General features: G+C 38.2%; 1 protein-coding gene across 1 annotated transcript in view; it reads left to right on the top strand.

The window, feature by feature from the left end:
• Positions 1–26866, top strand: part of myo9b (myosin IXB) — a 69901-nt gene that overhangs the window by 4113 nt on the left and 38922 nt on the right. The window contains exons 2-4 of the mRNA XM_023339293.1: positions 17158–17374; positions 17495–17714; positions 18004–18513. Coding sequence (XP_023195061.1) covers positions 17223–17374; positions 17495–17714; positions 18004–18513 — 882 coding nt within the window. The 5' untranslated portion in view covers positions 17158–17222. The remainder of the gene's footprint in view (positions 1–17157; positions 17375–17494; positions 17715–18003; positions 18514–26866) is intronic.

Raw genomic sequence — 26866 nt, 5'->3', positions numbered from 1 at the left:
GAAAGCAAACCACTAACTGATATTACAACAAATTTTGGTCCCCAATCAAAGCGAGTCTATCGAACTGTCAGCTGTGAAAGCAGTCAGTTAAAGTTACCACATTCATGAGAATAAAAAGGTTATTGCTAAGGGCTTGGCAAGATATGTTAGACTTGTTGAGACTTGCATTTCTATTTGTGTGCGCATGTATCAGGAAAATGTTTTTGTCATTCCACTGCTGCGAAACCTTAGGACTAGTTGGGTTAGTTTTTCAACTTTTTCCCACCTTTTTCAGGCCATAACTGTAACAGATTGTTTTTAAAATTAGACAATTCCCTACAGTGTTGCCCTGTGTCCTAATACTGAACGGAAAGAACAAGGGCAGAAAGAAGAAGTGGGACATCAGGATGCATATGGATGTGTTCATAAAGTGTGTCAGAGCTTAGTTTAGCTCTATCACCGTAATGCTCCAGGGATTGCATTTCTTCGCCAAGAGATTTCAGGAAGAATGGGTTCAAGTTCTGCAGAGACTCTTGACCCAGCTTTGCTGCAAAGAGGTAACATGTTGTAGAAACTGAGCCAGATGGGGAGTAAGTAAAGAAACAGGATTTTCAAGTCTCCATAAGTAGCGATGAAAAAAATGGAGTCTGAACAAAGGTTGCGTTATTATTCCCTTTCTGTGGTTTAAGTTGTCCGACCGTCCATCCATCGATTATGGAATCTAGTGGAGGAACTCTAAATAAATGACACCACTAATCTCAGTGAGCAATCGAAAAGTTACAAAAAGGAGGGAAGTGAGATTGTTTCTGTTCTACAAACTCCTGATTAACTCTCTCCTTGAATGCTCATTCAGTGCGGTTAGGGGAATTTATGGCCTTTATAAATAGAGCCAGTCTTAATGAAAGAGGGAAGAGCGAGGGAAAGACAGACTGACTGGTAAACGATGGTTTACTTGCAGTCAAATCGTTTGTTGTTCCTTGAACCTCACTCAGCTATCATCGCCGTGCCCAAACAAATCAAGTTGATAGGGAGCAAAGCATGATTATGATGATGACTATGTTAAAACTCCGTGTTTAAAGTCAGCGTAGAGACTCTGTTGTGAGTCAAACGTTTCAGGAAAATACACAGTTTAAAAATCTTCCATAGCGACGTGAAAAGTGGTCTACCAGCATCATGGAAGATGCATTAGGCTAGTTTATAGCAGCTTGTCCGCAGGGATCTTATGTGGTTTTAAGATTTTATTTCAGCATGTTTTGTCTTTATTTCTTGTTGGGATTTTTTGGGCTGCAGACCCTCAACCTTTTTTTACCCAGCCTTCACTTTTTGACTGTGCTTCTAACCGTGAACTTAAACTCGGAGTCTGCAACGTGTCAGCTAGAAAATATGGAGCGACCACATAATGGCACTGGATAAACACAGTACTCACAAAATCATATCCACAATAGGTTCTGGTATTATTGCATGACTTTTAAGTCTGTTTTTTACTGGATTATGATCAAGTTCAGATATGAATCCATGCTAGCATATGTGTGGATAAAGACAGACTACTACTAACTCGCTCTTTTGTCCTCTGTAGCCACTGATCTAGTCCCTTGACTCTGGATCATGGGCAAACTGGGAGAGGGCACGCCCTGAGGCTCTGTTTGCTGTTGTTCAGCGCCATAGTGCAAAATGTAATTATGAGGCCCAGACCACAGCTAATGAGCGCCACTTACATCTGCTTTTCTTTGTGTGCGTCTATTGAGCGAGTCTCATTTACATCTGTTTCTTATTGCTTACCTGTGTGTTTCTGCTTGTCTGCAGGATGGCTTTGTTGTTGTGGAAAATAATAATAATAATAAAAACTACAATAATTGTTTGATTGAAAACAGGCCCCATTGGTTTGTCATAAACCCCACATTTGCAGTATGAAACTGATAAAAGGTCCCAAAGTCACTGTTATGAAGATTGATCATAAGAGTGGCTGCTAAACATTATGACTGTTTATTTTCTTTTACAAAACACTAACTCACACCAAATGTAACTGTGCAGATAATATAAAATCTCCACATGTTCAGGAGGATAGTTACTGCAAATGACATCTCTATGTAATCAGCCAAGCTTCTTAGGTAGATAACTGCTGCCAAATGTATCATCTTACTTTTTTGTACTTCACAAATGTACAGAATCTCTGGATGATTTGATGTTTGATTAGCCCTGGACCGAAACAAAAAATATTTGTTTTCACTTCAGTTAGTGTGCTGACATTAACACTCTTCTCTGTGGATGTTGTTACTGAAGGAAGAAGTCATCATGACAAATTTTACTGGATGATAAATTGTCCCAGTAATTATTGTGATAAATGATAATATTGTTGTTTTGGTATCATTTTCAAGTAAGATATTGATAATTGCATCGTAATGGAAGTTTGCTCTGTCAACGGAAACCATAAATAGAATGAACTTGATGTATCTGTAAACAAAATTTCGCTACAAAAAATATTAATCATCGGAATGGAAATTATCAAGCTTATTTTAATTTATCATCCCATTAATTGATTAATTACTTATTGCTATTGACTTAGGAAGAAGATTACTTAGCTATGTTTAGGATCATGCTTAGAATGAAGTTGGAGAACGCTCAAAAGGTTTAAGGTTTTTAGAAGGGGAAACTAGTTTCCTCAGAGGCATCCCGGTGTTCAATCAGGAAACCACAGCATGCAGTTACAGCAAATACAAAAAGCTGACACTGTTTTAGAGCCCATCTCCATCGGTCGTTGAACAAGCTGGATTAAGAAATATTGGCTGTGTTTTAGGTCTCTCACAGTTAAGGAAAAAAGCTCTACATTCTCTAGGGAATAGACCAAAAAACTGCTGTTTACTATCTCTGCTAACCATATTAATCATTTGTGTAACTGTTAAAGACAGGTAAAATCTCTAATATCTTTGGCTTTTTTAATAACAGTGAAACCCTGTTTTACTGCAGTGCTTTGTCACTTTCTCTACTCTCCCTTTCACACATATATTAATTCTTTCACTGGTCCCAATGTAAAAATTACAAGAGAAAGTTTGGTAAATTGAAAAGGAATGACATCAGACTTTTATGGCACTTTATTGGGACATTCAAAAATTATACATGAAATCAGTCATTTTCGTTCACACACTCACTGATGTTTCCAAGCTACTGCTCAGTGGCAGATTAAGGCTTGTTTGTAGTTTTAGGAAATACATTATTTGACACACATCAGTTAGAGCTTTTTTGTTTTGAATATTAAATTGGATGCTATTTATTTTTAAATGAATGTTGAAGAGAATCTGAATATGGTGGGAGGTGGTGCACTTCTATATTTTTAGATGTGCAAAAAATATTTTAAATGTTGGAGAGACATTATCGGCCTTATATTGTGCTGCAGTTCTTTATTTTTTTGTTTTAATTAACATTTACTAACTCGTTACCTGGAGATTTCTGCTGTATTTGTTGCTATATAAGTGATTCAGAGAGAGAACCTTTGATCTATTTACAAAAAAATAACAAGAACTTATTCTAAATTTTAAGACAGAAACGAGAACATTTTATTTTATGTTTATTTTGTTTTGCAAAATCAAAATCGCCTTAACACGTGGAATTAAGAGGCCACAAAATCTCTCAAATACTGCATTACAAATGTAGTTGCTTGTTATCTGAACTGGAATATATATCTTAAAATTTAATTTATACCAAACTGGTCTCTCAAACTGGAAATGAGTGGACCTGTTTAGTAAAGTTAATTGAGGTTATAATTTGCGTGAGTTGTTGAGATGAAGAACTTTTTACATACTTTATTTAGAAGTATAAAATATGTAAAACTTTTTTACTTAGCCGCATCACAAATCCCCTCAGAGTTTTAATATATAAATTCAACTTTCTGGCATCTTTTTCGGAGGGTTTTGCTCAACTTTAAAACAGATGGAGCTCAAGGCTGTTCGTTACTCGTTTTAAAATGACGTGAGGGGAAGAAAATGTAAACTTAGCCATGCTAGACTGTGCAGATGACAAACCATTCCCATTTGGTGTGCTAGGGCAGGAGGAAGCAAGGTATTACTGGAGGCAAAAAAGACCCAGCAGCCAAAATTTCTCCACTTGCAAACACATTAATGGTATAAAACCTTGATCTATGCTTTATTGAAGATGTAGACATTGTTATAGCTTTTAAAACAGCATGTGGATCAAAATGAGGAAACAATATTTGTCACATTAACCATGTTATGGTGTTTTAAGTGAGCCTTTTGTGTGGATTTATCACACCTATCAGCTCGTACAGGTTATGCATTTTGAATCACTTTGGTTGCTTATTTCCAGCACAGAGGTTTTATCTGTTTCTCATTGTGCTGACTGCAGCTATATTTGACCACTGGATGCCTGAAAGGCTGTGAACAGTGACAGGAGAAGTGAAAGAGAAGGAAAAAAGTACCAGAAGAGGTCAGACAAGAGAGGCACAGAGGGGGAAGTCGATGGAAAGAAAGACACAAGCCCAAAGTTGAAGGAGGAAGAAATGGAGCAGCAGCAGTAGACCTTGGCTATGTGCTCACTATTGGCTGAGCTCCCCTCTATTCTGTTTGTTTTTGCTCTATTTTTACCATGCAGTCTGAGTCTGGTAACTGATGAATGGCTCCATATGTTGGATGGATTACATTCAACAGTGATCACTCAGCATGACTGGGCCAGGTAGTTCAATGGGACGGAGACGTGATATGACCCTTATGAAAAGAGGAGACGGTGATAGATTAAGAAATTGTTGGGGCTTTTGGAACGCTGCTTTATAGTTTATGTATTTTGGGTTTGCTTTAATAACTGCATATTTCATAAAATGTGATGTGTGATTCATATTACTCAATATAATGTTCAGCTAAACAAAAATCTTAATGCAGGAGTCAGTGTCGCCCCAGTTCACTGCAAGGTTTTCTATACGTTTGTTACTCCAAACTCTTAAAACTTCTTTAGTAAGATGGTTTTGGTCTTTTCATTTACACTTTCAAGTAAAATGTTTAAATCTCTATGTTGTTTATGTCATTCTACTACCAGTATTGAATGCTTCCAAAAATGCAAATTGTTGAGCTAAAGGAAAAGCTACACCCACCTGTCTGGACCTTTTCTTTTCAACAAACAATAGTCTGCTGCCTACATGCGAACGGGACAGATTATGTCTTGAATAACTATGTGCTTGATGTGATGCAATGACTCTTCTGGTCTTACAATAGAGTCATGTGTTGAGAAATGTTTTTAGTGGGCAGCCCACATGAGCATGTACAATAATTCTCTCTGTCTTCCGCCTTCTCATCGCTTCCTTCTCTCCTCTCTTCCTGATTTCTTTTTTTCTTTTTTTGCCTTGGCCTGCAGCTGCTCTGCGTCTCCAGATGTCACACTGTATGTTTCAGTGTTTTTGTCAGATGTGGTTTATTAAGCCAAATCAAGAGAGGAAGTACTTCCTGAAAAAGGAATCTATATTGGGTTTTGGGTTTTACCCTCCTTTCAAACACACCTGGACCGAACAAATGCTCATCTTATTAGGGCAGCATCTTTTAAAAGACATGAACAAATTACATCTTCTCAATGCGAGCGATTAGGCTTAGTGTTAAAATCTCACCAATACAAAATTATACTAAATTCCAGCTGCTAGAAAAGGTTTCCTATGAATGTCAATGCTGTCATAAAAACAAGAATAATCTGAAGTCTGTCATAGCTTTTAAGACACAAAGTTGCAACCAGATGCTGCTGAGCTAATGTGCTTAGTCAACTAATCTTCAGCAGATCTGATCACCATTTTGGAAGCATGGTTTCAGGATGTGGCTGGAGCATACCACTCTGTGCGGTAAAATAATGACGGGGAAAAGACATCATCAGTGATGCACTAGCACCTCAAAGCAACTGCTGAGCATAGTGGAAGAGGTGTTATAATTTTGGCTTGTTATGCAGCCACGGTACACCTGGCAGAAATTGAATTGACCACAAACCAAAACCCTCTGAATACCAAAGAATTGTAAAGTCAAATGTGATACCATCTGTCTGACAGCTGAAACTTGGTTGAAATTTGATCATGGGCTGGATAACCCCCAAATAGCCCTTAGGTCCAGGACAGACTGCCTGATTTCTAAAATCCCGTGGGACTTAAACATGCCTTAATGTCAGCATTAGATATGAAAGTTTCTCCTGTCATAAACGTGCATAATAAAATATGCCAGACTGAACAGCTTGTTGCTGCAGCAGAATCACATCAGACCAACAATCTGAGTTATTGATGCATTTATTATTGGAGTCTGGTGCTGAAAAGAGGAATAGGGGAGGTTGGTATTACTCCTGAAAGATGTCACAGTTGTCAAAAACAAAAAGTTTAATCAGCTCAAGGGATAGAAATCAATCAGTTTCGGTTTACTTCCTACTACTTCCTTTTTTTCCTGATAAATTGTTTTTGTTTATTTTAATCTGATAGCTGGATTGTGGTCATTAGGAACTTTTTGTTGTGCTGTCTTTGTTTTTGTACCTGACTTTTTTGGGACATTTTTGGTTCTACTGAACATGAATTGATTTATACTCATCTTTAGATTTATATGAAAGCCATAATTCTGTATAATCGACTCCTGGTTTACAGTAAAATTATTATTGAATTATTGACCGATTATATGAATTATTATTGTACTTTTTTAATTACTATCTTTTATTGTTATTCTTAAGTAAAATAAGAATGATAAACTATGGAGAAGTATGATCTTATAGAATGGTTTGTTTGGGAACCAAACCAGCATGGAAATATGCTGCCATGAAATGGCAAAGGAAGCACAACAACAGTCAATTTTGTGAGATTCTCTTACTTGAAGACTTAATATTGCATTTTTCCACAATATTCATCAGCTGTTCAGGCAAACTTTGTTTATTACAATCTGACAACTATTTAAACCTGCATGATCTAAGAAAATATGTGGATAAATCACAATATCCCGCTGGTCTAAGTTTGGCTATCCAACTCAAGTCTATAGTGCAAGGAGCTTTTATGTTGGAACATGTGTCTTTCCTTTGAACTGTTTTTGTCCAGTGCTGACCTAAACAAGTCTATTACTACAGCATGGCTGCGATGTCTGGTCCGGAAATCTCTCCGGAATCTCCTGTCACCACTAACCCGTATGGTATCCCAGGATGAGCCAATTTTGGAAACAGAGGCTTCTGGTTTGCATTAAGTCAGACATGCCTCAGCCTCACTGCTCTGGTGTGTCCCACATAAACCCTCTTGCTTTGAATCTCAAATTTCAAGCTGATCACGCTGATTGAGGATGTCCATGCATCATTTTCTTCATGCAGTATTTTCTGAATAAAATAATTTCGGGACTTCTGTCAATGTAGGGTGTACGTTCAAACCCTGGATTATATGTTGGTGGTTCTTTGCCTGTTTTTGCATCTCCGTCTTTTCTCAGTGAAGCTTGACCCTGCAGTATGACTGACTGAGCCGCAAAATAATGAAGAAGCATTACATTTAAATCTAAAACAGGACTTGGGGTGCGGGGGTATGGTAAGCTGCTTGCTGCATGGCAATGTCTCTTCTTGTCTCTACTCTGTAAAAGTTAGCATCTGGACTGCGTTAACAACAGTCTCAAATGTTAATGGGGGGCTGAAAGAGGAAGAGTTGGGGGAGATCCTGTGATACGACAGGAGATGGTGGGGTGGAAAAAGAAGCACTCCTGAGGAAGGAGTTAAGTACACAGCAGTAGGGCTGAGAGACATGGGGGGTATAGTTTGACGACGTAGCCGCACTGTAAAATGAACAAGAAGTGAGAGTTAATAAGCCATGGGGGCCAGAAAAGTCTGCTGCAGCCAGCAGATTGAAACAAGGTCATCTCAGTTCTGTTTGGTTTGCCTAACTCATGCGTGCTTTTGGGGTCATGCATACTTTCGTGGGATGGCAGAGGAACAGCAGCCCTCTTTAGTTTTGTCGATACGCAACTCTGACACTTGATATTGGGAGTGGTAGATCGATGCAGAGCGGTCAAATCCCCATGTTGTAATTGATTAGCGTAGTCCACCACAGTTATGGTAATTTATTTGGTCGCACAGCTGGCCTACTTGTGTTTGGCTGTATTTGTGAAAGCTAAGCAGCCGACTGTCAGCTACTTTTGTTCATCTTTCATACTTTGGCAGAAATGTATGGCGTTTAGTAATGTATTTCCATGTTGCTTTGTTCCTTTTTTTTAGGAGATTACTTGTTGCTGGGGGGATTGCTTTGACCATGAGCATGAATAGGCTAATGTCCACAAGTCAAAGGGAATCCCTGTGGCTTCTCTCGCCTTTATGCTTTCCTTTAGACAGAGACGGCAGATGCTGCTCAGCTCTGGTTTTATTGTTCGTGGCTGGTCAGACTGGGAATTGACTTGAAGATGCTGGTGGGGGGGAGGTGAGCTTTTACAGCCGCCTCTTCTTCCTCGTCTCACATTACCTCTGCCTATGAACAGTTGAGTTGGTGTTTGTTGGGTGTTAATTTTTTTTTATTTTTTATAATTGCATATTTTAAAAGGCTGGTGATCTGGGGAGAGGTTTCTAAACTATTCACAGGCTTTTTTTTAAATTACCATTTATTTATTTTTTTAGAACTGCTCCTCCTAGTGAAGCTCATCCCTGAGGCTGATTTACCACCACACAGCAGCCTCACTCCATCTGGGCACGAATGAGTCTTATAGAGAACATAAGCCAATAAAGAAACACAGAGAGAACATACACCGGTGCATACAGACTGAATCTATTTTTTTTGTGTGTTGTCTGACATTCAGCCAACTTTCAGACAGTGTTTGCCTCCTCATCTTCATTACGTCAGGCACAGAGAGTTGTTGTAGTGATGGATACTTCAGAGGCTCCAGCCCTGCTTTCCCCTGGGAGAGAGAAGGAGGATGCATCAGGATGCACTAGTGGGAAATTGAAAGATTTAAAAAAATAAATTTTGAAGTAAAAGAAAAATATGTTGAAATTGAGTAGGAATTGCTTTCAACATCGTCTTTTAACCACAGATATTTCCTTTAGAAACACACCAATCAGACTTTTGCTCTATATTTCTAATTTCTGCTTTGGTTTGTGGTCTGACCTGGCCGGCAGACTGCAACACATAAAGGAAAACAAAAGCTTCAAGTTAGAAGAAGTAGCTATTCATCTCACATTAACACATTTTGCTAAATTGTCCCAGTAATTATCGCAATAAACAATTATATTGTTTTTAAATTACTTTCAAGTGACATATTGGTAATTGCTCTCTCAAAGACCAATAAACTTTAATTTTGTAAAGAACACTTAGCACTGGAACTGGGAAATATTTTTATATATCCAAAATAAGACACAACAACCTCATGTTAATTTATTATGTCATTGTAAGCGATGTCATTGTCATCGCTTACAATGACAGGCTTAGGAGTAGTTTTAAGTCCAACAGAAAATAAAGGATGACATTTATCTCCAATCAAATAATTTCTTCCTTAACTTTATCTGATTGTGTTAACTGAAGAAGTCCATGCCTTTGGCTGATGAGTTTATAGTCTGCAAATGGAAGTGCAGTGCTTAGTTTTGACTCATTTACTAAATTGAAGGACAAAAAGCTGAATTTCACCTGCCTATTTATCACTGATGCTGATTCAGTGAAAAGTGGTCAAATCTACATTCAGCAGATTTGACAGAATTTTCATTTTCTTTATAGCAACTCCAAAATTCTTTGAAGTTACACAACTTGCAACTTCAAGATAGTTTAAGATTAAGAAACTTTTTTTAATTAAACAAACTATAGAAGACTGTAAAGTACAAGTACATTTTACTCTTTTCCACTGCTTTCAGTTAAACTTTTTCTATCACATCATAGGTTGTATCCCATTCTGGGATTCCCCAGAATGAGCTGAAGAATGTCACTGGGAAGAAAAGATGAAAACTGTTTTATTTTTATTAACACAGTGTGCAACAGATATTTGTAAGGGATAATTTATTTTTCACAAAAATGTAAATGTTTAGCTTCAGCTTTAGAAAGTCGTGATGAATTCATATGTTCTGTTTGAATTGTGATGATGCTAACGTCGGGGAGTAAATAGACGGGGAAAGTAGGATATGCTGATTCACTGATTTGTCAGCGATACTCCTTCGATGCCGTAATGGAGTCTGTGGAGTCACAACATTTTTTCCCACGTAAGACTGATTCTTATGTGTACCATTCTTCTGTTGGGATATTTGGTCCCTGACGTTGATTTGGACAGTGAGTTGTTGCGACAGGACATGTGGGAACGAGAGTTAACAGTATCACCAATTTGAAGTCCTTTGACCTTGATTGTCTGTCACTGGGTCACAGACTTCCTGCCTGGTATTTGAGTCAGCAGCTGGTGTCTCCACAGTGACGCACTGCTCCCTTATTTTAACAGCCTGAATGACTATGAGCTTATGTGTGTGTCAGCCTTGGGAGGTTCATTAGGAGGTAAATTTACTGCCTCCAGCACAGAGTGAGAGCATAACACTCAAACCTTTCATACATCTGTATACATACATTTAGATGAAGCAATCTAAATTAGCTGTCCAAAAAGGGCAAAGTGCTTCTTTTCCCTCTCCATTGCTCGTCCCTCCGCACTCATGGCAATGTTCTGCCTTCTCATGTATGAAGTATTTGGTGTTTGCTTGAAAAGGGATGAGTAATGCTGAGCTGGTTTAGCTCACTTTTGCCACATATGTCATTTTTCCACTTGAATACTTGAATTTTGTATACAGTTTTTTTTTCAGGAGTAGTTAATTATAATTGGTGTAAGAGTTGAAGCCTTTGCTGTTGGCACAAAATTGTTGGTTGCAAAAAAAATTATACAGAATATACTTAAATTAGCCAAAACACCCTTTTTTTCTTCTTTTTTTTGTACATGCTTTGTTTGGTGACATGAGATCAGAAAAACATATGAGATTGTTATTTACTGTTTCATGTTTTGCAATATATAAACACACATTGTTATTGTTTATTGAAATCACAGACAGCAGATAGTGAGCAGCATAGCTTTACCATAATTGGCTCATGTTATTGCAGTCCAATGAATTATTTGCAGTATTAATTTTCCACACTAGCAGTGCAATGAAAACTAATTTTAGAGATATTAATGCAGACCTAGAGCCTTACAGAATAATTCATTCCCTGACTGGTTTACATTTGGAGGTGTCGAAATAAATAGGGCTTGATGCAAATGTGTGTCATACTATTTTATACTTTTATTTTTGTAAGAAAGTAAAAACTGAATAATTTTCTTGCTACTTTACTGTTTTGGAATAGTTTGTGTTGGTCCAACAAACATCAATTTGTGGTTGCAACACAACAAAATGTGGAAAACTGAGTGCATTTATAAAACGCTGCATGCACATAAAAATGTCAAAAGCAATCTTATTTCTTTTTTTCTTTTTCTTCACTTCTTTTACCCCAAATGTTTGGACGGTAATAAATAAGCTGAGTAACATTCCTGCGTTCAGTGGAAGTAATTTACTCCAAGACAATTTCCTTGTCTGGATTATAAGGGGTTAGTTAGGCTGGAATGGGGTTGGTGGGTTCAGTGAGGATAAAGACCAGGGCCTGCTTTTTAATAAGAAATGTCAGGCATAAGGAGCTTGTTGGCTGCTGACTCCCCCTCTGTAAGCAGGTAGAGAGCCGCTGTCCTCTGCCGTCTCCCTGTCAGCCCCTGGTAAGCAGCTAAAGTGCCAGGCTAAGCCTGCGTAAAGCAGACAACCCTGAGTCTTATCTGTGGAATGCTGGGCACCGCCACAGAGGATCCCCTCTGCAGGGAGGAAGCTCTATTATCTCAAAGCCCCCGTCTCCTCTTACTGTCCCCCGACGGCCCTCCTGTAAATGTTTGCCTTTCTCTCTCCATCTATCCCCCCACCCTATTTTGTATATGCCTTCGTAAAAGTAGTAGAATGAGCAGTTCAGGCATTAAAGTGACAAATTTGAAGCAGACAAATCCCATGATGGGGAATAATGAAGGTGTCGTCTTATGTGGTCTCTGCAGTTCTGCATGTCTTGGCATTTTATAATGTTGCATGTTTTGGGGACTGTGATCAGCTCACCTGGCACAGGCGTAAGCTCATCAGTCTCAAGTTGCACTATTTTTCCTTTTTCCCCTACAGCGATTTAAAACGTTCCAGAATAATGTTTGGGTTAGGTTTGTTTTCTGAGACCATGCTTTCTTTTTACAATGTGTTACCAGAAGAATCCAAAGTAATGTGTATTTCTCTTAGATTTAAAACACCTCATTGTTCCTAAGAATAAATGATGGCCATTTTTAGATTTACGTCATTAGTAGATGTGGCAATGGTTCCTCTGGATCCTGGCGATGGTAACTGCACAGTGTGGTGAGGCTCTGTGAGATCTAACATGGTTGTTGTTCCCATGACTGACAGGAAGACACAAAATATTATCTTTGTCACCATTACGCAACCAGATATTCAAATAAGAGATGCTCCTTATCTACATAAATGTAACAATGCCGTACAATATATCATTCAATGCAAATTGTAATTAAGCAAGTCTTTTCAGCTGTTTTAATTCAGAATTTGTTTTCATAACACACACAGCTCTTAGAGGGCCGCTGCTTATGTAGAGCACTTTTGCCTGCTGCATTTCTGTTTGTCATTCTGAAGAAATGAACAAGGTGAAGTGATAAACTGCAGCCTCAGAGCTTTTAGGAGCTGATATAGGATCAGTTTACCTAAGCAGTGCCCTCTACCCACCCGGCAGCGTTTTCAGCCAGGTTCTTGTTTCCCTGAGGGGGACTCACAGTTTACATTTCATACATTTCTGGTTCAAGGACAAGCTATACAAACTGTTATTGGGACAAACCTTCCCCAGCTGCTCTCTGTGAGAGTCACTCAATCGTAGATCACTGCTTCTGACTGCACATAGAGCCTTGAACTAGGCCATCTAAAGTGGTTTTGTTCTAATTTAGTCCATAAATCTTGCAGTATTGTGCTCCTAGACTTGACTAAAAATTAATCATTGATCATAACGGTGGACATCTGCTCTGTGCTGATGACTGTAACAATGTCATCAAGTCACTTAGATACAGTAACCAAGGCAACTGACACATCAGTAATGTGAGTTTGGTTTGAAGTTGTACGAACATGAATGCTTGAGTGACGTAGCATTTAACTTGTGTAATCTCTGTTTGGCTGCAGAGAGATATGATGATGGGAGGGTTAATGTTTCTAATGATGGCCTGGGTTTTTGCTTAAAATATTTCACAGGAATTGATTTTTAGACCTTTGCCAAGGTAGATAAAATCAATTGATAAGATTGGCTTCACATGTAAGTATGAAGCCGTAAAATACATATCCCCCTTCCGGTTCTGGGGATGCAGAGCAGGCAGAACCAAACGAGGAGAAGCAGCTTTCAGCATCTATGCACCACAAATTTGGAACAAACTTCCAGAAAACTGTAAAACAGCTGAAACACTGACTTCTTTTAAATCTCAACTAAAAACCCACCTGTTTAGAATTGTATTTGAAATGTAATCAATTACAAATTTATGGATGGAACTTGACTTAATGCTTTGTTTTGATTATTGATTCTATATTGCATTGTGATTCTGTGTTTGTAATGATGTAAAGCACTTTGAAATGTCTTGCTGCTGAAATGTGCTATACAAATAAAATTTGATTGATTGATTGATTAATAAAGGTAACAGCAACAGATTTCAGAAGGTAACAGAAAGGCTGATTACATTCATCAACGTTGCTCTGTTTTTTTCCAGCCTACTTTTCAACCTCAGTCTGGCATTTGAGATGTCAGGGTTCTCTTCCAAATGCCTACAGAGACCACAATTCCTTATACAAGATGCTAGACACAATTTAAAGTCTTACTTCAAAATCAGTTTCTTTATTCTAAACTAGCAAACACAACTTCAATGTGCCCTGCTTCTATTTAAAGGGGAGTTCCTGTTTTTATGCTGCACCTTGTGTCACCACACTTATGTCATTTTGTTTTTTTGGATTAAGATTTGTTTAAGGACAAGTATGTTACTCCTTCCTGTAGGGAGAGATGTATAATCATTCTGAAAATTGCTTTGTCATCAACATATCTACTTGTGGTTGCTGTTTGTTTTTGTTTCTTAAAATGAAACTAGACTGACTTTAGTTATTCATACGTTTGTTACCAGTTTCCTCTGTACATCTTTTCCAGTTACTGATTCTAATGTGTGCATGACTGAATAATTTTCAGTAGATTATTGGTACAATTTTTCTTTATTGAACTTTTGATTATTTCATAAAAAAAAAAAAATTTTGCATTTGAAACAGCATCACATTTGGAAGAACACACAAAATTTAAGTGATCTGGTTATCTTTGATTGAAGATACAAGTTTTGTTGTGCAGAGCGACTGAACCCTCTTTGTCTTGTCAACAACTTCAACAACCATACTTTCACAGGAGTGATAGCGTGCTGTCATTACAACATTTGTGGTTTAACCTAAGTGGTGTTGTCGTCATCTCGGAGCGGAAGGGTTGAATTTCTCTGCACGGTCTGCAGCTGCAACCTTTGGTTGGGTTTCAGGAGCAGAACCATCTAGATCTGATCTGAACACAACACGACCTAAACGCTCTGGCATACTGCCTGCCTACTCAGTGAAAGTAGAAATCTGTTTTCAATTTGTTATTGCTGACAAAATGACTGAATACAAATAACTTGAAAAGAGGCTATGTTTACTTTCTATTAAGATTGACGGTTTACCTAAATAGTTTTTCCTAAATTGTTAGAAATTGAATTGAAGGTGCTATTTACTATATCCATTTCCATCCATTTTCTGCACATCCTTGTATCTAGTGGGGCTGGGAGATGCTGGTGCCTATCTCCATTGAACGTTTCAGGCGAGAGGCGGGGTACTATACTATATTTTATTTTTAATACCTCATCTCAGAGCTTCTGTTATTTTTAAACTCTTAAATGTATATTTAGTTTTTTCTGGTTAACATGGCGAACTCTGATGCCACATCATATCTGTTGAAAGAGACATCTTATGACTCAAATACCACAGAGGTGTTTTCCAGGCGGGTTAAGATTTATTTTTGAAAGCTTGTTATTCTGGTTTTGTTTTTAGGAATGCTCAGAATAGGAATGAAACACATAGTGTAAAAATTTGATCATAATAAGTGGTTAGACTATTGTGATGATTTCCTTAAATAATTTACAGCCATAAAAACAAACACTGCTCTAAAAACAACGTACCTATTGAATAAAAAGAGTATTGTTTTTATTTTATTTGTTTAATAAATGAAACAAATCACATGGATTTGTTTTATTTATTAATGAACTGGTTTAAAGTAACAATCATACTGGCTGTCCTTGTGGTTTGGAAATACTGTCAATTAGTTTCCCATTATCATCACAGGATGACTAATTATTAACACCTTTCTTTGCACAATAACAATAAACAATATGATGATTACCCGCTCATGGATCAGAGATGAAATTACGCACAACCAAACGTTTGAATAAATCCCATAAAAAGACACACGATCTTGACTGTCTGATTTTAAATGTAATTAAACTTTTCCTGTCAGGTCAGTTAAATTAGCAAAATACTTATATTTGGTAAATGTTGGAATTTTTTATTTTTTTCACTTTGTTTTCTTCAAATCCTGAAATTTTCATGAAACGTTTAGTGCTTGGTTTTCAGCTTCTGACAGATTTCTGCCCTGTTCCTCCTTACAGAACTGGTCTAACTGAGTCAGCTTTCCTGGCCACCTTCTTCAAATAAACATTTTCAACTCTGCCCACAGATTGTCTATGAAACTGAGATCAGGGCTTTGTAATGGTAACTAACTCTGTTGTCTTTTAACCACTTTGTAACCAAACTAGCAGCATGGGTTGGATTGTTGTTGATCCACAATACCCTTTTTTCTCCCATTGTGATAATGCTCAGAATGGACAAACCCTTTGATTTTAGTTTCATAAAACTACAGAACATAAAAGCAATATGATCCATTTCCCTTTGTACATTTTCAAACTATTGCTTTTGGAGTAAAATTGTCTTCCTTGATGAGTGGCCTTTCAGCCAACATAAGGCTCATTTCACTGCATACCAGCTTGAGTTGACATCTTCAGAAGGACTTTTGGCTTCATTTGGTCATTTTGTATTAAATCAGGTTCGTCTCTGAGACACAGAAAGTATTTTCTTTCTGAACTACACAACAGCTGAATATCCTCATCCTGTTAAAATGCTGTGTAATTATGTTAACTAGACTTGTGATCGACACTGGAGTGTCATTGCATGCTTGCATCCAATATTGAGTCTGATATGACATTTTGGTGCAATGCCTGCAAACTGTCTACTTTTACTGTTGATGTGAGTCAGAAAAATGTTTGATCGGGATTAATATTATCTAGGGCTGCAATTAATGATTATTTTAGTAATCGAGTATTCCATTGATTATTTTGATGATTAACTGAGTAATTGGATCATAAAAAATTGGCACATTCCGCAGATTCTTTTAGGTAATTCCTTCAAATTATCTTCTGCAATTTTAAAAATGCATAAAAATGTAAATAAACATATAATTCAGTTCATTTTCTAAATAATAAAATACAAATGTCATTGCCTAAAATGCAATAACATAGCATTCCTTAAGCTTACTCTTGGTGAAAAGGTTGCATCTGCAACATGTTGATATTATGCTTCTAATATCAACATGTGAAAAACTTAGCCCTTTCTGCTGGACTCAACATCAATACAGTGTAGGGGTTATGTGTTGATTAGTTTTAGGAAGAGTCTGTACTCCAGTGAACAATTATTTGATAAAATTATTTGACGTTTATTTCAAGAATCGATTCATCATGATTAACTCAAAGTAATAATTTCAGCATTTATATAGTCTTGGCAAATTCAAAATTAGTATTTTAGTGAGCTGTTTTCCTCCTTGTGCAGTCCTAGATTGAAGAAATGACTGTTGCACCTTCAGGAATTTGGAAATAATATCCAAGGATGATGACAGTGAAAATAAAAAGCTTATGTTCCTTTTACTTCGTATGTAAATAACTACTTTCAAAGTATTAATTCAACCCATTTATCATGCCAAGTTCTTCCTCTCAGTGTTAAGTTTCAAACAAGTCAAGAACTGTGGTGCTCAAGTGCTTCTGCTTCTCAAATGTTGCTTTATAGTTGGTGTGGGTTTGTAATAGGTCCTCCTGTCATCTTTAGGTGCTGTGTGGTGAGACAGAGGCGGTGGATGTGCGGCATGCTGAGGCCACTCCCCCTGGCTCAGGATGAGTGTCAGAGATGGCGCTGCCACCATGGCAACAAACGCGGGTGGAGGTGGAGGAGGGGGAGTGGGCTGTAACGATCCAGACGACCGCATGTACCTGCTCCAGATCTACCCACGGCTCGCTTCCCAGGCGTCCACCTGCTGCAACCTCAGGTGGGTTCCCCGTGATTTGGTGGAGGTGAAACATTTGCTACACCAGAGTGATAATCCAATGAAATATAATAAAATTTAATTGGAAAACGGTTTTTGTAACGTGTTTTTGTTGGCCTTCAGAGTGCAGAAGAATGCAACGACAGCCTCTGTAATCTCGGATGCTGCTGCGACGCTGGGGCTGGACCCCGGCGGTCTGTATGTGTTGGCAGAGGTGAAGGAAAGCGGCGGGGAGGAGTGGATCCTGGAGGCTGGAGACTTGCCCGTACAGAGGGTTCTGCTGTGGCCCCGAAAAGCTCAGGAGCAACACCCTCAGAGCGCTGGCTTTTACTTCTTGCTACAGGTGAAACTAACAACTCTGTCTTCAAGCTGTTGTCAACCCTGTCAAATTCAGTCTAGCAAGAGAAATGCTGCTACTGTTTGTTGCATGGTGCTTCCTTCTGCTTTCTTCCACTTTGTGGTGACAAGTTGTCAAACTTAAGCAATAGATTACGCATTAATAATAGGAAATATAGCAAACCACAGTGTTACTTGGCCCCAAACTTAGGTATATTTTTACAAGTTGTTTTTGTATCAAGTGAGAAAATGCAGAAATCTGGCAATATAAATGTGTTTTTCTGCATTGTATCCAGGAGAGGAACCATGATGGCTCCATCCATTATGTTCACCTCCCACCTTCGTCCAAGGAGCAAGAAGTACAGCAGCTCGCTGCGAGGGGCTTCCTCCCCCCACCCCAGGATGACTTTGCAGACCTCTGCAACCTCCCCGTCCTCAGTGAGGACAGCATATTGAACAATCTACGCACACGCTTCTACAAGAAAAAGATCTACACCTATGCAGGCAGCATCCTCATCGCCATCAACCCGTTCAAGTTCCTGCCCATCTACAACCCCAAATATGTCAAGATGTACGAGAATCACCAGCTGGGCAAACTGGAACCTCATATTTTCGCCATTGCCGACGTGGCCTACTACGCTATGCTCAGGAAGAGGGTGAATCAGTGCATTGTCATCTCTGGGGAGAGCGGCTCAGGCAAGACCCAAAGCACCAACTTCCTGATCCACTGTCTGACCGCGCTCAGCCAGAAAGGCTACGCCAGTGGGGTGGAGAGGACCATCCTGGGAGCCGGACCCGTTCTGGAGGTAGGAAGGACAAACGTGTTGCAGCAGAAGTGCAAAGGTGGTCAAAGTGTAGGGACATGATGGAGATGGAGGAATGAATCCATGCAGGAGACTGGATTAATGTAACTCTTTTTACTCATTTTACTGAGGCCTGTCAGAATAACTAATTTTGATGGACAATAAATTGCACCAGTAGTTATTTTGTTGTTTTGAGGCTATTTTTGATTATGGTATTGTTCTTTAGCATTGTAAAGAGCAATTAACACAGGAAGTGGAAGATATTTTAAATATCCAAAACAAACCACAAGAACCAAAACAATAAATGAAATGGAAATAAACACCGCCACAACAGACACCATAAATAAATTGGATTATGTTTCTGTAAACAATATTGCCTGCCAGAATATATTAATCATCAGAATGGAAATTATCAAGCTCATTTTAATTTATCATGCAATTAATTGCTTATTGCAACAGCCTTACTACATCATAATCAGGTTCTACAGCACTTTATAAATACAAGTTAATAATTCCCCTTGAGCCTTTTGGGCATTTTGTCATATTACTAACATGTTTTTGCATTTGGTTGTTATATGACAAAAAAAGGAGGTGAATAATTGTAAAGTGTTGGGAAAATAAGAGAAATGTTTTTGCCCTTCAACTTAAATTGTAAAATGTGGCATATCTTTCAAGTTTAGTTGTATAACACATTTCAGAAACAAGGCAGTTCAAAGTGATTTACATCATAAAAACATCATTATGTCACCAACTGTGAAACAAGATAAACATTACATTTTGTCAAGAGCCATCATCTAAATCATCAATACACATGTTGATCAATGTTCCACTTACTGCTAATCAAAGGCCACTTTCAATCTACAAACCAGTCAATTCTGACCATATTTACTATTCCTAATCAGAAACAACATCCCCACAGCATCATGCTGCTGCCACTGTGTCTTAAGTCAGGATGGTGCTTTCGGAGTGATGTGCTGCGTTGTCTTTCCAAAACACATGTGCAATTTTGTTTCGGCCTTATCTGACCAGACCTCCTCCTCCACATTTTATGTGTGGCAGAAATCTGTAAACAGGATTTCTTTTTGCTTTCTTGTGACTCATTTTATACTGGCCAGATTTGTGCAGCCTTCCAGTCTATAGACTGACTGTACCATCTGATCTGTTGATCCCTGTGTCTCCTCCAGAGTTGCCATGGGCCTCTCAGAGAAACTAGAGAGAAGAGCAATGTTGTATTGGATAATGACATAAAATCCCATAAGTACAATAACATTTGCAGTTCTTGTGCAACCAATTATGAAAATGATCAAGAGGTCCAAATACTTCTGCAGTACATTGTATGTGTTTGCTGTAAGTCATGTTACTTCTTGTCAGGATGAAAACGTTTTGCCATTTTGATGAAGTTATATCAAGTAATTGGAGTTCCTTCCTCAAAATGATTGTCATGCTGTGTGCAACTAACTATATTTGTAGATGATTGATGAACGTTATAAATAATGAAAGTGTAATAGCTTAAACAAAGAGGCTGTAGTCTAAACTGAAAGAAGAAATGAAAAGAAAGAAGGAAGTGGCTTCATTAACTCCTTCATGTTGCCCTGAGCTGCTGGAAATGCTTGAAGCTGTTTGCTGGTTCTTTATTTTTGTCTGGCTTTGAGGCAACACTAAAATCTTTATCATGTTTTCCATGCCAGCTCTAAACTTAGCTTAGAGGCAGTGACGTTTAATTATTTTGGTCAGGTGACTGCTTCTCTTCCTGCTTCTCTTCCAGCAGAGTTTACGAGCTTATGCTGACTCGCTCAGTCTAATCGCTGACAGACACGAGTGAACAAAGACGGAAACTTTAAAGTTTTAAAGACATTTATCTGTTACACAAGGAAAGCATAGAAAAAGCTAAAGGTTCTTTGAACAAAATGCTCAAAAACAACTCGGTGTAGTTGTATCACACAGTCGACTGTGATGGATTGTTTGATTGAAACAGAAAAGTTAAGACTTTAAGGCCTTAGGGGTTTTTCCTGACTCTAACCAAACCACCTTGTTTGGCCTCTTACCTCTTATCCATATTCCTGAATTTAAATATCTGACAATACCAGAGCCCTTTTATTTAAATATTTTAGATGGTGTTCATATTTTTATGCCTTGCAGAGTTGGTGGTTATTGTGTGTTGTTTCACAAGTTTCAGGTTCGCCCTCTGCTTTTTGTGTTTAGGTTTTTATGATGCGTATGATTACAGAACACACAACAGAATGAAAACCTTTAAACACTCAAGTCTTGGTCGCATGCAGAGCTCATCTGTGATCTGTGCCACAGACTGACATCATGATGACTGCAGCATAGAAGATGAATCAGACCCTCCCTCTAAATTTGGATCACTTCTCATATTGTGGCCATTGGTTCTGCAAAGCGGAGTGCAGAAAAAAAAATTCCCATCGACTTACAAATAAACGCTGGCAGAGAGAGTTCAGTTGCATGATTTAGTATTGATCGTATGTGAGTATTTGAAGAAGGCAGGAAGTGCTATGTGATTTCTTTTAGCTTTCCAATGGCCTTTTCCTCCGCATTGGTGTCCTGGAAAAGGTGAAAATCCAGGTTTTCTTCTCCTTTCTTCATCATGACTACGTCCCTGTGGATATTTGCATTAAACTCATGTCAAGTTCAAGTCTTGCAGTTTTCAATTTGCTGTCCTGAAGTTTGTCCACACATCCTATATGTAGTTTATTTTTCTCATGGGGCTTTTCTGTCAGGCAAAAGTTTGAGTTACACGCTGACGTCCTAATTATATTCTGTGAGTTGAGGCAATTGAAGCTACCGCTAACTAGCTGCTAATAAACCCTTGCTAACTAACTAGCTAGCTTTTTTGCATCTAGCTTTTTGCGTAAGGGTAAATTTATCATGAGTTAGCTGGACTACGTTTGTCTCTGCCACTGGCTCACTTCTGTTGCCCCTCTGTATGATGCTGTGTGCATTCGGTGCAAAAAAGCTTGACAATAAAATTATATATAGTACGCTATTTTCTTTTGTACATTTCTGTTGTACAGGTTCTACATTTCCCTCATAATCTTAAAAAGCCTTACATTTGAGTTGGTGAGACCTGCAGAAACTGTGTCCTGAACATCTCCAAGTTAAGAACGTTCTGAGCAGGCAGACGTCTCACTCAGTAGGAAGCAGACGGTTTGGCAAAGATAAAATCCATGAGTACGTCTAACCTCCCACAGACCGTCAGAGATCCTGGATGCAATTTGTGGAGGATAATTTAGATTTACTGGATCTGTTTGATATCTGATCTACATCCGTATTTGAGCCTTTTGTGACTTTCAGACAGGAAGCAGTCAGTTTTGACCGCACTGGTGTATAGATGATGATGCAGAGGAGGAGAAAGCAGAAGCCAGACAGGGAGAAGCATCTGAGCAATAGCTGCTTCTCTGATTACTTCACACTGAGTAGAGAGCGGTGTGACGGCCTGGTGGGGGGATTTTGAGGCGAGTCACAATGAAACTCCACTAATAAAGATATTAGTGCTCAAACAGGCAGACATTTTGGACTTTTTGTGTTGAAATCATTTTAAAATAATTTGTTAAATAACAGGGAAAGTGTAGCCATGGCAGGGGAAGTATAACAAGAACAGCCATGACAATAACGACACTAATAGGACGTGAATTTATTTTAACTTGTGTGCATGATGACTGTACTCTATAAGGGGTGGGGGAACAGTCCAAAATCTGGAGTGTTTGGGTGAATTTTGCATGAATGTTGTAAATTCTGACATGAATACCGATTAGCTCAGGCTGTCTGGACCTTTAGCATCTGGTTATACATTTTCTTAGATGTACACATGCAGCGGCTTTTAAATACTCTGTGTTAACTTGAGTTCATTTAGGAGTCTTTTTTGGATCTAAGAAAGATTATCAGTTAATTTGAACAATTAAGAATATACTGTCCACTGTCTCTTGTATTAAAATAGGTCGACCGTGTGAAAAACCTTAATGCTGATGTCTTTTATGAACAAATTTAGATGATAGCTGTTAGCTTTTACTTTGTCCATGCAAATATTTGTTGCACCTTTATGCGTCAGCGTTTCCCAAATATAGACCCGAAATGATTCAAAACTTGCATTTTGTCTAAAAGCTTAAATCCTTGCACTTGGGTTTGGTTTGATTGGCTCTGTAGCTTTGAGGGAATTAATACCTCAGTGCTGATCTGGAAGCAAATCTGCTCCACATACTTCTCGGTTTTATTTCACAATAATGTGACCAAAAATAGATCCTTAGTCAGAAAAGCCTGATGTGGAATGCAGCTCACTCGAAGTACAAGATATTGTGGAAAAGCAAAAACCAATGTTTTGTAAATGTAAGCTTATAGGAACTTAATATACTTGTAAACTGCAGAAAAGTTTACCACAAGCATCCAAGCAGAAAACTCCCACCAAGAATATGGAGCAATCTGGAGCAGATAGAAGCAGTCACTTTGTTGCCGTCCATCATCTGTCAGGTTTTTGTCATCTCTTGCACACATTGCAGCTTTCAGATGCGTCTAAATGAGCACAGCTTCAGTCCCCTGATGTGCTTCAGTCTCTTGTTCCGGTTGTCAAATTCAGGGATGAGAGGGGGAGGCAGTGGAGTGGTGGTGTTTTTTTTCCCTCTCCATCAGCAGAGTCGTGTCCCTTTGGCAGACTGGTTGCCACTCTGCTGCTCTATTTTTCTGTGCGTGTGTCACCCTGGTCCAAAGCTGCGGTTTCAGGGCCAGACATAGAGATGGGCTCATATTTAGCTGGCCTGGGTACGAGAGGAAGTTGAAACTGAACTTCATCTGGAAATAGTCATGAAATTATCATGGGTATTGTGCAGCTTTGCATTTCCTGCGGCCCTAATCATAGTATCACACATTTTTATCTCAGAAGGGTTAATACTTTTATGGAGACTGTTTCAATATTTTCATCTTTTACCAAGCAAGGGGACCTTTTGATTTCAAAAGTGGGTCACATTGAAATTTGGGCATTTCTGCAGACAAACGTAATATGAATGTGTTAGAAGAGCAAAACCTGGACACATTAACACACGAGACGGGATTCATTAGGTGATTGGTGGCAAATCTAGGGAACATTCCTGTATGTTCTTATAAGTAAAAGGAAGCTGCCAGCTTTCTAATATATAAAAATATAGTGTTAGCTAAATGTTTACTGTCACTTAAATAATGACAGCCCAACAAAAAACTGAAATGAATGATTACAAATGAAGTCAAAGTTTGCTGTTGTAAAAAGTTTTCATTTGGTGCCTTTTTGTGCTGGGAGTTGATCAGATTACTTTAATCAAAACATTGCGAGTCCGCCTGCCAGTCTGTTAGTATTTCTTCAGCAATAGTGGAGGTCTGAAAGCCTGGGCAGCATTTTGACTAGATGAGATCACCATTTGTGGTGCTGGATTCTGACATTGTGCTGAAGTTTTGGTAAGTTGTATATCCTGAATCTCGGACCTGTCGGAAAAGTGGCCATCCAACTTTCATTTTACTGCTTTATAAATCATTCAGGTTTGTCTTTAATTAAATATAGAGAAAAGATTGTTTTTAACACCTTCTGTGGGCAGAAATGATTAAACGACTTCTGCCTACTAACAGCCCAAAAGATGTCAGAGGTTTTCCCATAAACTGGTTCAGCTGGTTGAGCCGCTGTTACGCAATTACTTCTCGTATTATTTTACCCTTCTTTGAAGCTTTCTTATTGTCATTGTCAAGTAGAGCTGCCTCTGTTTCAACATGCTGGCACATATGTGGGATGATGTCAGAAATGTGTCAAAGCACAGGGGGTTTGGGTTTTTTTTTTTTTTTTTTTTTCAGTCATATCTGACAGCTGTGATTAGAAAAAGGCGAGGAGTGAGGGGAAATCTGAAATACCCTAAAAAGATCTGTGTCACTTAAGCTGCTGGTTCTGTGAGAAGATATCCATCATCTATACTGCTTATCCTTGCAGGGTCATTGGGGGTTTAGTGCTTATCTCTAGCGGTCATCACAGCAGTCTCTCACTGGACAAACAACCATGCATGCACACACTAGTAGATGGTGACATTTTAGAGAGAATGTGCTTTTTATTTATTTTTTAAACCATTTTCTGTTGTGTTTAACACAATAAACTGAATCATAACAGTATTTAGGGGAGAAAAAATATATAAATCTATAATGGCAGGTGAGACTTTACTGAAGATCGACCATTAAAGGCAGTATGATGCATCTATAATTTAATTTTTATAATTTCTCATACATAGTTTATATCTATCTGAGGTATTTTTCCTCACAAAAACAATTTCTATTGTTTTTCTTTGTTCTCATGTTCTGGTGTGAATTGTAACTCTTTAGCATTCTTGTTTCATTGGTTGTAACTTTTGTGAAGCACTTTGTGTTGCTTTCGACTATCTGTTTCTATTAATAGGAACAGACTGATAAATAGTCCTTCAAATGGATTTACAGAAATATTTGAAATAAGAATTAACTCTTATTTAGAATGAAACTAAATAATTTTAGCAATTAAGGTTTTTAAAGAGGAAGAAGCAGGCAAAAGAAAGTTTACATATTCTCGATTTCAAAATGAAGCCAACATTACAGATAATTAGTAAAACAGCTGAAGCGTGAACATATTGCTGCTTTCTCTCATGGGACCACTCATTGAGGGCCCCTACAGTAGCCTTGTAACTTAAGTTTGTTGTCCCAGCAAAGTAAACATTGCTGTTCAAAGTCCCCGGCCGGCCTGCTCCATGCCGCTCCGTCTCATGGCTTCAGACAGGAAGTTCCTATCATCCGGAACCCTTCAACAGGAAGCGGCTACGACACAGGAAGCAAAGGCAGTGGTTCCCTCTGCTGTTAGCTCAGAGCCTTGAAGGGTGTGGACACACCAGAGTACTGTATTGTTGTTCAGGAAGTGCGGAGGAGAAACTGGCCATTCTGCCTGCTGATCTATTGTTTATCTCTCCTGCATGAGTAGTTATTGAGAGTGGGTGGCATTGTGTATGAGTCTGGGAAAGGCTGGCATTACTGTGTTTAAGTCGCCTTGCTGTGCCCGTGATTCTTCGTCTAAACACCCAAACAGACACTTATACGCAAACGCCTTCCTGTAATCACACCATATAGAAACTCACTGACGGCTAGAATATGCTTTTCTTTACAGGCTCTATGCAGCATACATGCTGCATCTGTCTGCAGGCCGTTTCAACAGCTATTTGTGGTGCTGTGACCATACCACAAGCTGGAGTTTGATGTGGTGTTCATCAGGACATGGGTGGAGCAGCTTTATATGGTTCCAATCTGGTAAAACTCCGGACCGCAAGTTGGCATTCGACGCTCTGGCCCAGCTATTAAAGCTCTGCACCTTTAACATGTCTGTGCATTAACTTGTCACTTTAAACCTCTAAACTCCTGAGTGAATGATCACCTATAGGGCTGTTCAGGTGAAATAGAGATGTACTGGAAAAATGGCCAGAGATCAGTTTCAGCCTTTTAATTTACTCTGGTAAATTAAAAGGTTTACTAATGAGTAAACTCTAATTTACTCATTAGAGTAAAATCCAGATTTACTCAGGCATTTACATTTTTACATTTTTAACTGTTCAAAAATGAAAGGAAAAAGAATCATTTTCAATTCATGCATGATAACAAGGAGTCCTATATTTTTAAGTCTGTAAATGCATTATCCAAAAGCAAGTACTTTAAATGCTATCCTGACTTAAATAAAATCAAATAATCATTCATGCTTTGATGCATAATAGTTCATAGACATTCAGTAAAAAAACAAATGTAATTATATATATATATATATATATATATATATATATATATATATATATATATATAATTTTAATTTAAAATCTTTGAAATACGATACAAACAGAACAGTAATTTCCTCTTTAACATTAAGATCTGAGCTAAATTACAAGCATGGGATTGTTCAACTATTAAGAACTGGAATAATATATTTTCAAAATTATATAATTAAGTTAGAAGATAAAAATCTAATATGACTTTTTGACTAATGCTCATTTACACAATTAAAAATATACCAAAAGCAGCACATTCGAGACTGAAAGTCCAGCGTTGTTTAAGATGTTACCAAGTGTGCATCAAAAATTACTTAAATATTTTTTGAGGGCTAAATGAGGAAGAGAAACTGTCTGTTCCTGTTTCCCCCGTGTTTGGATTATGATCTCTCTGTGACAGACCAATAGACGCCTCATAACTTGATTTGCTCCGTTTTCTGCAGCTTTTCCGGATGACATATTCTAGCTCGTTTTCCCATCTGTGCATGTTTCACTCATTTTAAATATGCAGCCAAAATACTGTACCCTGCAAATGTTTGTGGGTTTCTAGTGTTAATGTTAAAATA

This window comes from Xiphophorus maculatus, chromosome 9, assembly GCF_002775205.1.
Source record: "Xiphophorus maculatus strain JP 163 A chromosome 9, X_maculatus-5.0-male, whole genome shotgun sequence".
Taxonomy (NCBI): domain Eukaryota; kingdom Metazoa; phylum Chordata; class Actinopteri; order Cyprinodontiformes; family Poeciliidae; genus Xiphophorus; species Xiphophorus maculatus.
Note: the sequence above shows the minus strand (reverse complement) of the source record. Positions and strands in the feature narration are given on the sequence as shown.